Below are 17913 nucleotides of genomic sequence, written 5' to 3' on the forward strand. Positions count from 1 at the left end.
TATTTTTCAGAATTACCCCCCCCCCCCCCAATTGAGCGGATCCGTTCCAATTATGTAAATCACGTATGTTAGACTTCTGCTTATTTATCCAACCAAGTTTCATCCCAATCCCTCCAATCTAAGCGTTTTCCATCATTTTAGGTTTCCCCACCCCAAACTTCCCCCAATGTCTCCAGATCCGGACAGGATTTAGAATAAGAGCTTTGAGACACGATATCCTTCTAAATATCAAATTTCATGGAGATCCAATCATCCGTTCGTAAGTTGAAAATACCTCATTTTTCTCTAATTTTTCAGAATTAACCCCCCTCCCCCAACTACCCCAAAGAGAGCGGATCTGTTCTGGTTATGTCAATCATGTATCTAGGACTCGTGTTTTTTTTCCCACCAAGTTTCATCCCGATCCCTCCACTCTAAGTGTTTTCCAAGTTTTAGGTTCCCCCTCCCAACTCCCCCCCAATGTCACCAGATCCGGTCGGGTTTAAAATAAGAGCTCTGAGCCACGATATCCTTCTAAATATCAAATTTCATTGAGATCCGATCACCCGTTCGTAAGTTAAAAATACCTCATTTTTTAATTTTTCAGAAATACCCCCCCCCCAACTACCCCAAAGAGAGCGGATCCGTTCCGTTTATGTCAATCATCTATCTAGGACTTGTGTTTATTTTTCCCACCATGTTTCATCCCGATCCCTCCACTCTAAGTGTTTTCCAAGTTTTAGGTTTCCCCCTCCCAACTCCACGCCCCCGTCACCAGATCCGGTCGGGATTTAAAATAAGAGCTCTAAGACACGATATCCTTCTAAACATCAAATTTCATTGAGATCCGATCACCCGTTCGTAAGTTGAAAATACCTCATTTTTTCTAATTTTTAAGAATTACTCCCCCCCCCCCCCAACTACCCTAAGGAGAGCGAATCAGTTCCGAATATTTCAATCATGTATCTGGGACTGGCGCTTATTTTTCCATCAAGTTTCATCCCGATCCCTCCACTCTAAGTGTTTTCCAAGATTTTAGGTTCCCCCCCCTTCAACTCCCCCCAATGTCATCAGATCCGGTCGGGATTTAAAATAAGAGCTCTGAGACACAATATCATTCCAAACATCAAATTTCATTAAGATCCAATCACCCGCTCATAAGTTAAAAATACTTCATTTTTTCTATTTTTTCCAAATTAACCGGTCCCCCACTACTCCCCCCCCCCAACCAGATGGTCAAATCGGGAAAGTGACTATTTCTAGTTTAATCTGGTCCGGTCCCTGATACGCTTGCCAAATTTCATCGTCCTAGCTTACCTGGAAGTGCCTAAAGTAGCAAAACCGGGACCGACAGACAGACCAACAGACCGACAGACAGACAGACCGACAGAATTGGCGATTGCTATATGTCACTTGGTTAATACCAAGTGTCATAACATAGCAAACATGATATGCGTGTAACTAAACCCCTGTACCCTTATTTAAACCCTTGCAAATCAATCCCCAAGCAATTCAACTACCTTTCAACTTAATCCCATTAAACCTAACCTGTTCCAGGAGTTGGATTGAATTGGGTTGATTTGAGGGGGGGGGGGTGAATCTAACGGGTGTTGATCTAAACTAGAGTTAAATGTGTTGCGTTAAACAGGGATTGTGTTACATGGGAACTGGCAAATGTATACTTTATAATATTGCTATACTGATCCTTATTTTTAGGGATATTGGCTTTCAATTTATAAAAGGTGATCAAGTATGTTGAAGCTAAAATGTTATGTCAATTTAGTCAATTAACTGCTGAATTATTCAATATTCAATAATTCAGAGAATAAGACAATAAAGGAAAAAACATAAAAAAAAAAACCACACTACTGACACACATGGACGTGCATTGTAGATTGCCTTCCCTCCTTCCCCAAACGTTTAATTTTTCTTTTCTCAAAATTCTGCATTTTGCGTAATTTGGCTATTCTTAGGGCTCTGGTCCACTTACCTATCCTCCAAAAACGTCATTTGAATGTCTTTGTTACACGCAGAGACGAATCCCTTCTAGGGAATGACATTGGCATGGTTGGACGAATTTCAATTTTCAACCCTCATTTTGAAGAGCTTTTGTCATTTTTGACTCATATTCTTCGAACTTTTGCATCTAGTCTTCCCTTAAACAGCCCATATTTTGGCCAAGCAAGCTTTTGTGTCCAACCCAGGACAAACTTCGTCAATACCAAGTTCTTTCTACTTTTAGAAAATAACTAAAACACAGCATTAAAACATCAAATTCTTTTATCTTTACGTTATAGGCATAGTCATTTATTTAGTCAGAAAATCTTCATTCATCATTATCCATTTTTGATCCTTTAGCCTTTCCACCACTGAATATTGTGTGAATCAATCTATTGACATAGTAATTTTCAAATATTTGTAAAACGCTTATCTTCTACAAACTTCCTTTTAACCTGAATTCAAGAGACGGTGTACTAGGCTGTATTATATGAAATGGAACACCAGGCCAGAGAAATTCAAAGAATTAATTTGGAAGCTCAAGCGTATAAAAAGAAGAGTGGAAGCTGCAGCCTTTTACAGCTAATACAGGGATCACAAGACCCCTTACACAAAAATCTTATCAAAAATTTATATATATTTCCTTGTTAAAGGATTGCGTCACAAAATTGATAATAATTACCTAAGTTTTGTCGCGTATTCCTGCTCAACTACGCATCTTTCCTTCATAAAGTTACCATATCTTTCAAGGAAGTCAATACCTTTTTGTGTGTGAAGGCATACTGCATCATAATTGTCCTGAAAAAAAAAGGATCTGTCATTTTCGAACTGGTACACATATATTATACAAGAAACACTCGTGAACTGAAGATTTGTTAATGCTAATGAAATAAAACAAAATACGATGAAAATATTACACTTTATTAGCAAAATTGTGAAAATTACAACAAAGAATTATGGAAGGTGGGCTGCCCAGAGCCCATTATATTGAATACGTAACCTAAAATAACAAAACCTAACCAAAATACCAACTAAATATGTAATTGAAATATGGCTACAATGTAGTTTTCCACTAAGCCGAAGCTAATTGTCAAGTACACACAGCGTGGAAACCGAATAATGGCTTATGTTCATGATCCAAGTTCTCGGGTGTTCTCGTATAATACATGAGTAGCCTACCTTTGAACTTATTTTTTATAAGTTATTATGAAAGAACTTATTTTTATTTTTAGAACTTATTTTTTGAACGAGTTTTCGGAAATAGCGTATAGGTATTTAATTAGGTTTCCAAAACCCAGCTATGGTTCTTGAAAAGGCATTATGTGTCAATTCAACATTAAGTGAAAACTGAACACGCTCATCCGTAGACTCATCAGAGAACCCTGATGTAGAAGTTTCAAGCCTCTATATACAAAAATGCGGAATTTCGTTTTTTTTTTGCCAGAAGAAAGATCATAGATGCGTGTTTATTTGTTGTTGGTTTTTTTCTGGGGAATGATCGCATCGAAATATTTAAGTGACCAAAAAGACTGGAAGGAAACTATCCCCCCCCTCCCATGCCTCTTTTTCCCCAAGGTAGTCCAATCAAAAAATGAGAAAAATGAGTCATTTTGTTCAGCATAGTTGAAAAATCCAATACCTATGCCTTTAGCGGTAATATGAGCCCCTACAGCCCGTGGGGAGAGGCCTGTAAGTTATGAAATGTGTTCAACAGATATGACAGAATTCCTATACAGAATTCCTATGCCAGCCCATTTTTGCATGTGGAGATTGTTCCGGGGAATTGCCCGGGGACTATTTTCAGCGTGTTTGGATTTCCGGGAAGAAATTCCATGGAAGGGGGGATTTCCGAAGTGAAAAACGCTTAGAGTGGAGAGATCGGACTGAAACTTGACGGGAAGAATAAACACAATTTCTAGATACCTGATTGACATATTTGGAACGGATCAGCTCTCTTCTTGGGAGTTGGGGGGGGGGGGTGAATTTCCAGTGCTTTGGCCAGTTCGGTACTTCTGGACGTGCTAGGACGATGAAAATTGGTAGGCATGTCGGGGACCTGCACAAATTGGCTTGATAACAGTCGTTTCCCCGATCCGACCATCTGGGGGACTGGAGGGAGAGGAAAAATTGAAAAAAAATTAGAAGTATTTTTAACTTACAAATGGGTGATCAGATCTTAATGAAATTTGATATTTAGAAGGATCTCGTGTCTCAGAACTCTTATTTTGAATCCTGACCGTATCCGGTGACATTGGAGTAGTTGGAGGGGGAAACAGGAAACCTTGGAAAACGCTTAGAGTGGAGAGATCAGGATGAAACTACGTGGGAAGAATAAACATAAGTCCTAGATACATGATTGATACAACCAGACTGAATCCTCTCTCTTTGGGGGAGTTGGGGGGGGGTGTTAATTCGGAGAAATTAGAAAAATCGAGGTATTTTTAACTTGAGAACAGGTGACCGGATCTTAATGAAGTTTGATATTTAGAAGAAACTCATGTCTCAGAGCTCTTATTTTAAATCCCGACAAGATCTGGTGACATTGGGGGGAGTTGGACGGGGAAACCAGAAGTCTTGAAAACGCTTAGAGTGGAGAGAAGAGGATGAAACTTGAAGGGACGAATAAGCACAAGTTCTAGATACGTGATCGAAATAAATAGAACGGATCCGCTCTCTTTGGGGGAGTTAGGGTGATCCAGTACTTTGGTGAGTTTGATGCTTCTGGACGTGCTAGGACGATGAAAATTTGTAGGCGTGTCAGGAACTTGTGCAAATTGACTTGATAAAGTCGTTTTCCCGATTCGATCATGTAAGGGGCTGAAGGGAGAGGAAAAATTATAAAAAATGGGGTATTTTTAACTTCTGAGTGGGTGATCGGATCTTAATGAATTTTTATATTTAGAAGGATCTCGTGTCTCAGAGCTCTTATTTTAAATCCCGACCGGCATTAAGCCTCTGATTTTCCTTTTAAATCAATCAATTGATTCTTAGAATTTTGCTAAAGTTCATGCCATTTGAGTTCTTGGCTCTTCTGACCTCGTCACAAGTGCCAAATGAGCTCTTAGCTCTTGTTTATTGCGTAAAGACCAGAGCATAATTCGCACCTTACTGAAAACAATCGATAATTTGAGCTATGTGTTTTAATTTCTCATAATATGAAAAAGAGAAAAAAATCATAACCAAGATTAACGAGAAAAATAAATGAATGCGGATTGGCAGTTTAATATATATACTGACATTCATTCCTGAATGTCTTAACAATTTGGGATATATTAAAGTCAGAAAAAGATAAAAATTAAAACATGTTTCGTTTTCAGTAAAGTACAAATTATATTCTGGTGTTTAGAAGGTGCGGGAGTGGGGGGTCACTCCTACTCCTCTTAGTTTCTGCTCGTTTTGGTTTTGACTGAATTATTTATTTTAATCTCTGGTCGTTTTGGGTTTCACTTATTTATTGATGGTAATTTATGGTAGTTTTATGCTGAGAATTTACCTGATTTTATTTTTGCTCATATTTGGTTTAATTTAGCTCTTTACCGTTTCTTTAATTAGGCTTTTTACTGTTCTATAGAAAATCCTGTAAATTCCAGCTTACTACCATAAGCTGCTGCAGGGATATTGCTAATGCACCCCCCTTTGATAAACCACATGTACATAGGGTGTTTTGATTCATTTCAACACCACTCTCACCATCCCCTAAAAGTTTCACAAGTGCTCTTTGCTTTAGCAATAGTAGTAGTCATAGTAACAGAAGTAATAGTAAGAGCATTGAGAGCAGTGGAAGTGATAGCAGTAGTAGCATTAACAGTATTCACATTGTACCTTTAACCATTGTAAATATGAGGAATATTTTTATATGAGCCATTAAATTTCTGTCTAGGATTTTCTGGTAGCCTGCTAGCCCCACCCCTTGAGAACGACCACGAAAAGTTTCAATTTTAGGACATTGCTAAAACACTCCTTTGATAAGCCATACATAGGATGTTTTGATCAAAAACAATGCAATAAATCCGAGATATCACCATCAATAAGCTAATTTTATGCCTCTTCATTTTTTCCTACTTGGCAGAGAAACAGCATTGATATCCACTTCAAGATCGAAAAAAATTCGTAATAATAATTCGTAGTCTTTTTCCCTTTAAATTCCATTTAATGTTGGCTTCTTTTTACTAGGTGGCAGTTCCATTTTTACTAACTTTCTCTGTCCTAAAGAGTAGCGCCCTTGGTTTCCTTGCGATGGACTTTTTTGAAGCTTAGGACAACTATTAGCGTGTATATATGATGTACACTAATGGTATAATGGTATTTATATATATATATATATATATATATATATATATATTGTGTTAGCAGTTAGTAGAAGTGACAGCAGTAGTAGGATTAACAGTATTCACATTGTACCTCTATGGTCTAGTTCAACATTCTTATCTCATGCCCTGATTCTGTCTTAATGCTTTAATCCGTTTCAGAGATATTGTTAATATACTCTTTTGAAAACGTGCATGCACAAAGTGTATATTAATTCAGCCCAATGTTCACTTCAACAGTCTCTGTAAGTTTAAAACTAAAACCATTGGCCAGAAAAAGTTAATAGTAGCAGTAGTAGTACTACTGCTACTAGCAGTAGTAGTATGCACATAGTGCATTTTTATTAGTTCAACATACCTCTCGACATGCAATGAAAGTTTCAACCGAATGTTCTATGCTGTTTTTTAGATAATGTTGATACTCTCTTTGGACAGCCTGCACACAACTAGCCTGGTTTCACTTTAATTCAATATCCCCTAAGCTTTTCCTGGAAATTTCTCCTTGATACCTTTAGCCTTAGTAGCAGTAACAACATCAGTGGTAGAAGAAGCAACATGTAGTATATATATATAGTGCCTTTTGGTTGGTTAAGCACTCCCTCAGCATGTTTCAAAAGTTTCAACTTGCTACTCTAAGCTGTTACTAGGATATTACTGAATTTTAATAACGTGAATCAACATAGTGTGTTTCAATGTAGATCAACATCCTCCACAAAATTCCCTGGAAGTTTCCTTCTAATACCATTAGCTTCAGTAGTACAACTAGTAGCAGTTGTAGATGTAGTGGTAGTGATTGTAGTAATAATAGTTTTGGTAGTAGTAGTAGTAGTAGAATTACCAGTTCTAGCAGTAGTAGTAAGCACATATTGCCTTTTGGTTAGTTCAATATTTCCCACTTAGTACAACCTGAAAGTTTCTTGTAAACTATACCATTCCTGGGATGTTGCTGATGTATTCTTTTGACAACCTGCATGCACAGACAGTGTTTTGATTTAGTTCAACATTTGATATCATTTTCACGCCCTTAGCCTTAGTAGCAGTGGGCATAGCAGCAGTAATAGTAGTAGTAGCAGCATTCACAGTGTCTTTAGGTTATTTTAACACTCTCAACATGCCCTGAGAGTTTCAACCTAATGTTTTAAGCTGTTCCTGAGGAATTGCTTAAAAACCATTTTGGCAAGCTGAATGCACATAGAGTGCTTTGACTGAGTTCAACATCCCCATAAATTATTCCATAAAAGTTTCACCTTAATACCCTTAGCCTCAGTAGAAGTATTAGTTCTAGCAGTAGTGATAGTGGTGATATGCACACAGTACCTATTGGTTTGTTCAGAGTCCCCCTCAACATTCCCTAAAAGTTTCAACTTAATTCTCTTTGCAAATCCTAAAATATTGCTTATATGCCCTTTTGACAACCTAAATGCATATAGTGTTTAGATTTAGTTGAAACTCCCCCTTAAACATTCCCTTGAAGTTTCACCTTCATACCATTAGCCTCGCTAGTAGCAGTAATCAAATTAGTAGCAGCAGTAGTAGTAAACTCACAATGTCTTTCGGCTAGTTTAAAATCCGCCTCAACACAACTTGAAAGTTTCAAGTTAATACTCTAAGATGTTCCTGAGAATTGCTTGTACAACTTTTGACAATCTACATGCTCATAGTGTGTTTATATTTAGTTCAACATTCTCTTAAACACCCCCCCCCCCAAAAAAAAAATCTTTACCTATATAACCTTAGCCTTGGTAGCAGCAACAGTTGTAGTAGTAGTAGCAGTATGCAAATAACCCATTTTGTTTGTTTTTTCAACATCTCCCTTAACAGATACTAAAAGTTTCAGCTTAATACCCTAAACAGTTCTGGGAAATTGCTGATACATCCTTTTGACAGCCTACATTCACATTGTGCATTTTTGTTCAATTTAACATCTTAACATTCCCTGAAATTTTCACCTTAATACCCTTAGTTTTAGCAGCAGTAGTAGTAGTAACAGCAGTAGTACTAGTAGTGATAGAAGAAGTCATATGTAAATATAGCCTTTTGGTTAGTTCAACTTTTCCCACAACAAGTCCTGTAAGTTTCAACTTTATGCTCTCAGCTCTTCCAAAGATATTTCTGATACACTTTTTTGACAGCTTGTAACCACAGAGCATGTTTTGATTTAGTTCAACTTCCCCCTTAACATTTCCTTGAAATTTTTATCTAAATACCCTGAGCCTTAGAAGTAGTGTTTATAGTAGTAGCATGTACACATTGCATTTTCTTCAATTGATTATCTCCCTCATCATTCCCTGAGAATTCCAACTTAAGACCCTAATCCATTCCTGAGATACTCCCTCTTTGATAAGGGTGCATTTTGATTTTGTTGAACTTTACCTCATCTTCATACCCTTAGCAGTACCAGGAGTTATTATAGTTGTAGCACGAGTAGTAACAGTAGTAGCAGTATATGCACATACTACCTTTTGGTCAGTTAAACATCCCCCTCATCATGCCCTGGAAGTTTCAACTTAATATACTAAGCTATTTCTAAGATGTTGTTGAAGTACCTTTTTGATAACTGGTATGCACATAGTTAATTTTCACCTTAATAGCTTCAGCTTTAACAGTGTTTGCAATAGAAATAGTAGTTGCAGTAGCAGTACGGGTGGCAGTGGTGGAAGGAGTCATCACTCCCTATGAGTTCCAAGTTAATGCTCTAATTCTTTCTGAGATATGCCCTTTGACATCTTATATGCTCTTGAAAGCTTCAGGGAAAAAGGTCAAGGTACTTGGCCTTTTTGGACACAGAAGGTCAAACATGCCCCATTTTCCCAATAACCAATGCTACAATATATGCAGATAATGGGCAAACTGTATAGCCTACAGCACTAGTCCCAGGGGGTGTGTGGGGTTGTCATCAGCAGAGAGATAGTTATAGACCTTTCAGCTATACTGAACAAGATGGCTATCTCAAAATTTTGACTGGGTGTCTTTTCAGAGATGGTTGCCCATCAATCACTTTTGACTCTTGAATAGGGTGCTAGAACTTTCAATTTATAATCATACAAGTTCCTTACAAAGTTTCTACAACAACTCCTTCTATACAAAGTGCCTTGGTGAAAAAATAATAATAATAATAAATAAATCACACAATAATAAATGAATGACACATTCTGACCATTTTGCTCTTTACTTAGACAGTGATATTGGACTACCTATGAAATATTAGTGCCTACTCTCAGAATTGCAGAGCTTATCATATATACACCATATAGAAAAAAAAAACAACCCTGGAACAACTTATTAAAATAGAAAAAGGTTCCTCAAAAACTTGATAAAAATTAATAAATATAAATTTATATACAAGTATACTTACTTATATCACAAACTAATTTTGAGAATAAATGCACAAAATTTAAGATGGAAATAACTGAGATACCAGTAAACATACATGATTGTCAACCTATATGAACTAATTATTTTAACACTAGAAAGCCCCCCCCCTCTCCCTTCCTCCTTAAATTAACACATGGAAAATAAAACCAGCATTTAGCTTTAAAAAAAAAAATCAACAAAAAATACAGCTGTCTTCATTGTCCTTTGTCCTTCATAGGACAATTTTGATTGTCCTAGCACATCCAGAAGCACCAAACTTGCCAAAACACTGGACCCCCCCCCCTAACTCCCCCAAAGAGAGCTGATCCAGTCTGGTTACATCAATCACATATCTATGACATTTGCTTATTCTACCCACCAAATTTCATCCTAATCTCTTTATTCAAAGAATTTTCCAAAATTTCTAGTTTTCTTCTCCAACTTCCCCCAATGTCACCAGATCTGGTCATGATTTAAGATAAGAGCTCTAAGACATGAGTTTCTTCTAAATATCAAAGTTCATTAATATCTGGTCACCTATTCATAAGTAGAAAATACCTCATTTTTCCTCTCTCTCTAGCCCCCAGATGGCTGAATCAGGAAAAAACTGTTACCAAGTCAATTTGTACAGGTCTCTGTACATTTGTACTATCCTTGCAAAATTATATAGCCAACTACAAATTTATCAAAATATATTATTAGGGTTATACAGCCTATGTGACTATCAGGGAGGGGGGCATTTTCAATGTAATGAATATGCCTGTGTACAGACATCAGAGTGGATATAATATTATAATCTTTTACAGGCTACTTACTCCTCCTGTCAAGAACCCTTTCAATTTATGGATCCTTCACAACAATCATAGCAAAAAGTTGTTCTAGAAGAGAACAGATAGGCTACCAGAGTCTGCAACCACTAGATCTCTAATAAAGTGATCGCCCATTGGAACAATCTTCCTGATATTACTGTCATTGATGCCTTTAGGATTGCTGTTGACAAGAGTTTTGTCTATTAAATCATAGAAGACAATGGGATGCAATCAAGTCAATGGCTGCCCATCATCACTGACCTCAGGATCATTCCTTATATTTCTGGACTATAAAATTTACGGTAGGCTATAATGGCACTACTTTGATTGTATTAGAAAGATTTCTCTCAGTGTGGTCAATAGCAAATCTAGCTAACCAAAAGAGGAATCAAACAGAAAAAAAATACCAAGTTAGGCTTGTCTTTTTTCTACAAAATCATATTTTGTTGGCAACATCAATATAAGCATAGGCTTCTCAATTGGACCAAGGACTGTGTTAGCCTAAATCTGATATCCTAGGCTACCTTTTGACACATACTTACCCAAAGTTCGTGTCCCCAGCTCATGTCTATTCATTTAAATGTAAAAAAATTAGTTAGACCATAATACGACCGGATAGGTCAATTCGATTATCCAAAAAGGTTACTAGGCTACACACTTTAAAATTCAACTGATTTGTAGTAGTATCTTCTTTTCTTTTACTATGGCATTTATAATAGATGGCAGTAAGCACTAATTGTAATGCTTGACCACTTGACCACGCTGATCGATGACTAGCCTAACGCCTAGAGCTTGACCATTCAGTTAGGTTTCATATATTTTTTCTAATCTGTTTAAAGAAAGAAATTAAGACAAGACAAGGTGACAACTGAAAAATAAATTTAAATCAAATTTCTCTATAACTGATATGATATGATATAACTGATATCTCTATAATGATCAAATTGCAGAATTGGTTATGAAATTCAAGAATATTAATTTTTTTACAATATATTTGTGAATAATATTTCTCTTTGACAATTCTACAGTCAAAAAAGAAAAATAGATATTTAGTACTTCCCATGCAGTGCTTCTCATATTTTGTTCATCGATGTTTTTATTTTATTATGTGTAGGGAGCGTATTTTCTCCTGAGTAGGTTTATCTACTCATACTACTACCCCTCACAACCTACCACAACATCAAGCTACCTGAGCGAATAACAGCCGAAAATTCACTATTGCGGTCGACAAACTCGCCACAGTGCCGAGTCGGCTGAGGCCAACACAGCTACGCACGCTCCTCCCCTTCCAAGTCTATTTAAAGCCACCGTCTTTACACCCTCATAGGTGTACACCCTCATTCACATTTCCCTTAAATCCTTCTTTACGAGATCCTCAAACTCTCACCGCAGACGACCTACTTTTTGTTTAGCCTTAGATGCTAGCCAAAAAGGACAATGTTTTTTTGCAATCTGCCATCCGCAGAACGTATTCTAACCATCTCAATATTTCTCTCATTATAGCCCTAGAAAGCGGGATTGAGCCACACATTTCGTATAGCCTACTGTTTGAAATACAGTCTGTCAGTCGGGTACTCAAAACAATCTTAGGCAACTTCTATAGAAAACATCTAGAAAATCTTGCTCTTTTTTTGGGGGGTGCCCATACTTCAGAACCATATTTGACCATCAATGTAGCTTCCATTATTCTTATCTTGGATCACAAAACTATCTTCCTATTCTTCCAAAATTTATTCATTTGCGCAAAAACACCCTGATCCAGGGATATTTCTACTTTTAAAATCTTCATGGCACCCACCGTCTTTATTAATATAACTATCAAGTTAAGTGAATCTGTCCACTTTACAAATCTTATTGTTACCTAACGTCAATTTTTCATCTTTGTTTATTCCTAGTCTTAGCTACTTAGTCCTCTTGACGTTGATTTTCAAACATCTTCTAGCAACTTGAAATCTCAAAACCTCTAGGACTTCGTCCATTTTGTTCCAACATTCATATAGGATGCTTAAATCGTCAGCATAATCTAAGTCCAGGAAATATTTTCTTTTCCATTTCATTCTGGGTTCTCCCATTTCTTTTCCTGCTCTCCTTGCAACAGAGTCCATTAGGGATGGAACACAACCCTACTTAACTCCTGATTTAATACTAAGTCAGCTACTAACCTTATTTCCTACCTTAGCCATAGAAGGGCTATTTTCGTACATAGAACTAATAACTTTAATGTATCAGTTGAATCGAATGCTTCGACACATAATATATCCCCTATAACCGTACCATTATTCTCTTAAAACCTTGTCTACATCATCTATGGGTCTAAAAGTACCATCGCAATAAATATTTTGCTGTCAACAGAAACCAGGCTTATACATTTATAATTAAAGCACTCATTATTATCCCCTTTCTTGTACTGGGGTTTAATTGGGTTTTTGTTAAAATTTCTAGGGACTTCCCATTTTTCAGAAATCATATTCATAAACTTGGGTAGCTTATTTCTAAACTCATAGCCACCATAATTATTTAACTCATTTTCCACTCTATCAGCACTAGGCATCTTATCGTTTTTCGATCCTTTTAGTACTGCTACTAATGCTTCCTCGCGAAACAAATCTTTCTTCACATACAAGGTGTCACAAACTTTTTCGTTTTTGACTGTATCTTTTCTTGTAGCTCTATCCCAATTTAGCACATTCTTGAAACTATTTCTTAGGATTATCGACCATTTAAGTTCCTATACTTGCACATTTCATTTTGATACATTTTAGATTTCATTTTGATGTTATTTCCGAGAGGTTTCAGTCTTGTTTAGGTCGGAAAGGTATAAGTAATATTATGAGGTAGTTGCTATTTACTCAGTTGCTCATTTTACGACTAAAAGAAAAAAAATGCAAAGTATCAGTCATAGTAGTATATACCGCTCCTAGAGCTGACTGATTGAGATAGAAGTGACTCGAGGGAATTTTACTTACAGCTACAGTAAAAAATAAACGAGAGATCAGGTAGAAATACGGTATTCTCATTACGGGATTTTAACGCCCAGGTTAGTAGATACAGGGATAGGTAGTTTCCTGGCCTAGGTGAATTGGGTGTAAGAACAGAAAATAGCAACGATTTTAGAATGCTGCAATTTCGTATATATGACAATGTAGTTATAACCAATACAGTGCTTAGTCACAAAATGGCGCTTAAGCAGGGTGCCTAAATGACGGCAAAACGACCATCTTTATTGATTATATTATTATAAACAGAAGAGTGGCAGATTGATATAAGATATCAGGGTATATTGGAGAGCTGTTATTGATCATAAAGTAAAGATTTCCATCTAGTAGTGTTTGTGAAGTAGTTGATGGTGTCTTAGGGAGAAAAGTTAGAAAGACAGCTTGGGATTTGAGAATATCTCAAACTTGGAATTCTGCATCTTACGGGTGAGCCATTGTTCATTCACAACTCACAATGAATTACCCTCAGAAGATTACAAAGCCCCCCCACCCCGAAAAAAAGTCATATAAATTCCAGAATTTCTTAAATAATTTCTGAGTTCACACTGGTTAAGCACGATAAAACAAGAAAAAAATGTAATAACGAAGAGAAAACGAGGATAATAACAGCCAGTGAATATGCTCTGCTACATGTGTTACAAATACGCTCAAAAACTCACATAGTCCCTGAAATAAACTATCCTAAAAACATTTTATTTTGCAATGAATGTTCCGCAAGTTTACCTGAATCCATTATAGAAGAAAGGCAGAAAAAGACGTATCAAATCTACAAACCCCAATTAATAGCATCTCTTTGGTGGAAAATAAGAAACATTTCACTGTTCTACCCTATATTGCTAAATTAACTGACAAACTGGGAAGAATAAAAAAAAAACTTAAAAAAAATGTTGTGTTTGTTTCTATATTGGAAGGACCCATCATCAATTAGAAATGAAGCTATTGGAACACAAATCCTCTATCAAACAACACAAAGAAGCTACGCAAAAAGCCTGAGGCCTTTGATTCCACCTTGGATTAACACGTCCGTGACAACCCACACCTTTCATTTTGTTTCAGAACACCTCCACTATTGCTCCCGTTAAAGGTCTCATGAAAGTTATCAGGCAGGCAGTTGAAATCAAAAAGCATATCCACGAAAATATTGCCCTTGATAGAGATACTGGAGAGACTTATCTAAGCCCCAATTATAATGAACTTACTAATTCCGATCGTCATTGTGTCTATCCAAAAAATCGTTTTTCGTAACCTAATAGGATCTCTGACAATACCATGCCTGGTAAGCGATTAACTTTTACAAAAGCTTTACATAAAATGAAAGTTTGATTTGGAAATTACAATCGAATTTTTATTCAGTTACCCTTTCATCGTTAATTAGAAAGGGCTTTCTTTTATTGTATGTTTTAAGGTTTATATTGTCCTGTCAACTTTTATATGTATTTTTTATTATATTACTATTATTCATTATTTTATTTATTTGACAATGTTTCGCTCGAGCAGAGATCTCGTTTTTTTCTATTTTTCACTGACTGTTATTATCCTCCGTTTCTCTTCTTTGTGATTTTTTTTTCGTTTTGCCAGGATGTCTGGGCATTTGTTATTCAAATTATCATGCTTTTTTCTTATTATTGCGCTTCCCCCCGTTTCATAAGAAATATTGCGTACTGCTCTAATTATGTTAATGATTTAACACAGCCTTGTATACCACAATGAAAATGCTATGAGGAGTGGAGATAAAAAAAGAAATAAAATTGAAGGTAGGATCACAGTTTCACAAGTTTGGGGGAGGGGGGCGACCGGAAGAAATATTCAAAAAAAGCTCAGATCTAATTGCCTAGCACCAGCGGCGTCAATTCATGTATTTTAAGTGTGGAGGGACAAAATGTATTTTCTAGTGATTTAGGGGAAGGGGTTATTTCTTTATTTATTCGATTCAAATACCGAAGCAGAGGGATTTTCAATGAAAATACCATAAAGTTTATAAAGCAAGACAGAGCTGGAAAATCAAGAGGGACAGCACTCCCCTCGAATTTCATTTGCTAGCGCTACGACTGTTAAAAAAAACAACTCCATGCTAAGGTCGAATAAGATTTGTCTTGAAGAAAGCGTTGTAGAGTCTTCTGTGTAGAATTTGCTCCTTTGCTACATTTTTTAACAAATAAGGTTAGCAATTTACTTACAATTTACTTTTACTTATAATAAGGTTAGCAAATAAGGTAAGGATTTTCTTAAACCATAAAGGCAAATATGCAGAAATCCTTTTCCGGGAAGGGGATGATAATTCCTGATTGGGAGGGGTCCAATAATGAGAATTGATTTTTTTTTTTGTTCTTTAATAGTTGGAATGAGACATGCCCAGAAATTCAGAATATTTAAGTTTCGGATGAATCCCCCCAATGTATGTCCTTGGATCAACAAAAATGAAAGTACAGAGGGAAATTATGTCTTTATTCATTTCGAAATTGCTTGCTTAATATTTTGCGCGGGATACCAGGGTATCAAGAGGTATCTTGATACCAGGTATCAAGGTATCTTGATACCAGGGTATCATGAAGCTAACCTTTAAATAGGGGTTTCGATACCGTTTCGATACCAGGGTATCTTGATACCATGGTATCAAGAAGCAAACCTTTAAATAGGGGTTTCGATACCGTTTCGATACCAGGGTATCTTGATACCAGGGTATCAAGAAGCAAACCTTTAAATAGGGGTTTCGATACCGTTTCGATACCAGGCTATCTTGATACCAGGGTATCAAGGAGCTAACCTTTAAATAGGGGTTTCGATACCGTAAACAATCAGCCTGTCTAGTTCATTATAAACTTTTTAGTTTGTGAGGTCAAAATGTCTAGAATTAATTCGGCGGTGTTACCATAGCTTATAGAGCTTGGATAAGTGATCTGAATACACGGCAGAAAACTAAAAGAATACACAGCAAATACACGGCATCTACTACCCCTGAAATCTTAAAACCTTGTAACTTCTCTTGTTTTGTGCTAGAGATAGATATATTAAGTTTTAGAGAAACTTTTATCATTAGAAAGTATAAATTTTGTTTTTTCGATCAAACGGAGCAGAATTTTCTTCTTAAAATTCATCATTAGGGGTTGTCCCCCCCTAATGGGGGTTGTCCCCATCATCAGGGGATTGTCCCTAAAAACATTCTAGTATTAGGTTGCCCCAATTAGGGTTGTCCCCATCATTAGGGGGCTGTCCCTAAAAACATTCTAGTGTACCTGGTAGGAAAATGCCCAAAATTACCTCAAAAGAAATGTCATTTGATCAATTTGACAGCTCATAGAATTTCCTGTGGTGCAACCCACTTTGATTGAAAACTTTACCGACACAGTTCCAATTGTCTTTTAAATCAAATCACAAGTTCTTAATGGATTTCAATGAGAAGTAGTCCGCTGGGAAGATTCGTTAATAGACCCTTTGCCTTTGAGACAGTCAGCCGAAGTCTAGGCTCACAAAATGATATTTAAATTACTGAATCCTCTTAAAGCAACCTGCCTGTACAGAAGGAACAAAAATCAGTTCCTCCCTTTTTTACAGACAATTTTTCCTTTATTCGTTTCATTTCTTTTTGAATTCATTTCAAAAAAAAATATTTCATTCTTCTGTTCAGGTCACTTCAAAAGGTCCAAAAAGTCAGTTTCCTTTTGCACTGAGGACGATTTAGTTGAAGTCTTAGCCAGAATATCTTCATTGTCTTTTTGTTTTACTTATTGACTGAAAATTACCCTCTATGGGATTTTTCTTTTTCTCACCTGTTTTTGTTATTCGAGTTTTGTTGTACACTACGTATGTTGTACACTACGTATAGCTAATGTGGTCTCAGAACGCGTTAAAAATAATCCCCTAACCCCCAGACAAAAGGAAAAACAGTAGATTGTAAATAAACTTTTTTACTTATGAATATAGTTCAACTTAACGTATAAGGGTATTTTCACTAAAAATCTGTGCTATAATCTTAGAACTAAGTTTAATTCTAAGCCAAGCAATACTATTACACTCAAGCCAATTTGAAGCCAACTGGATTATATAACCAGATTATCTGTCAAGATAAGCAATTTAGCAAGTAAAAACAATATTACCCCTTGAGGTAAACAGATTTTAAGAATCTCAAAATAGTCATTGATAAATATTCATTAATGAAACAGTAATTAATAAAATAGTCCCAAAATAGTCATTATCCCTTTCATTGTTTTTTTGTTTTCTTACTGATGTCACCTTCAAAAATCAAGGAAAGGACAAAAAAAGGAAGGACAAAAACAAGCATTCAGATTCTAATGTCTATTGAAAGGCAACCATATATGATGCAGGGCATTTGCTATTCAAACATACCCCCTTCCCCTCTTAGCATAAAATATTCCATGAAACTCGTCAGTGATAAACAGACCGAGTGTTTCATTAAACAAACAAAAATGTATTACTGAAAAAAAAGTATTTATAAAGTTTACAAAACGACTA

At 36.2% G+C, this 17913-nt stretch overlaps 1 protein-coding gene across 2 annotated transcripts in view; it reads right to left on the reverse strand.

The window, feature by feature from the left end:
• The window catches only part of LOC136037277 (formin-binding protein 1-like), a 124095-nt gene extending 112943 nt beyond the window's left edge, over positions 1 to 11152 (reverse strand). For both annotated transcript variants that reach the window (XM_065719914.1, XM_065719913.1), the window contains exons 1-2: positions 10990 to 11152; positions 2660 to 2775 (exon numbers count right to left, since the gene is read on the reverse strand). In XM_065719914.1, the coding sequence (XP_065575986.1) occupies positions 2660 to 2775; positions 10990 to 11013 (140 nt within the window). In that variant the 5' untranslated portion in view covers positions 11014 to 11152. The remainder of the gene's footprint in view (positions 1 to 2659; positions 2776 to 10989) is intronic.
• Between the last annotated feature and the right edge of the window lie 6761 nt (positions 11153 to 17913).

Source organism: Artemia franciscana, chromosome 16, assembly GCF_032884065.1.
Source record: "Artemia franciscana chromosome 16, ASM3288406v1, whole genome shotgun sequence".
Lineage (NCBI taxonomy): Eukaryota > Metazoa > Arthropoda > Branchiopoda > Anostraca > Artemiidae > Artemia > Artemia franciscana.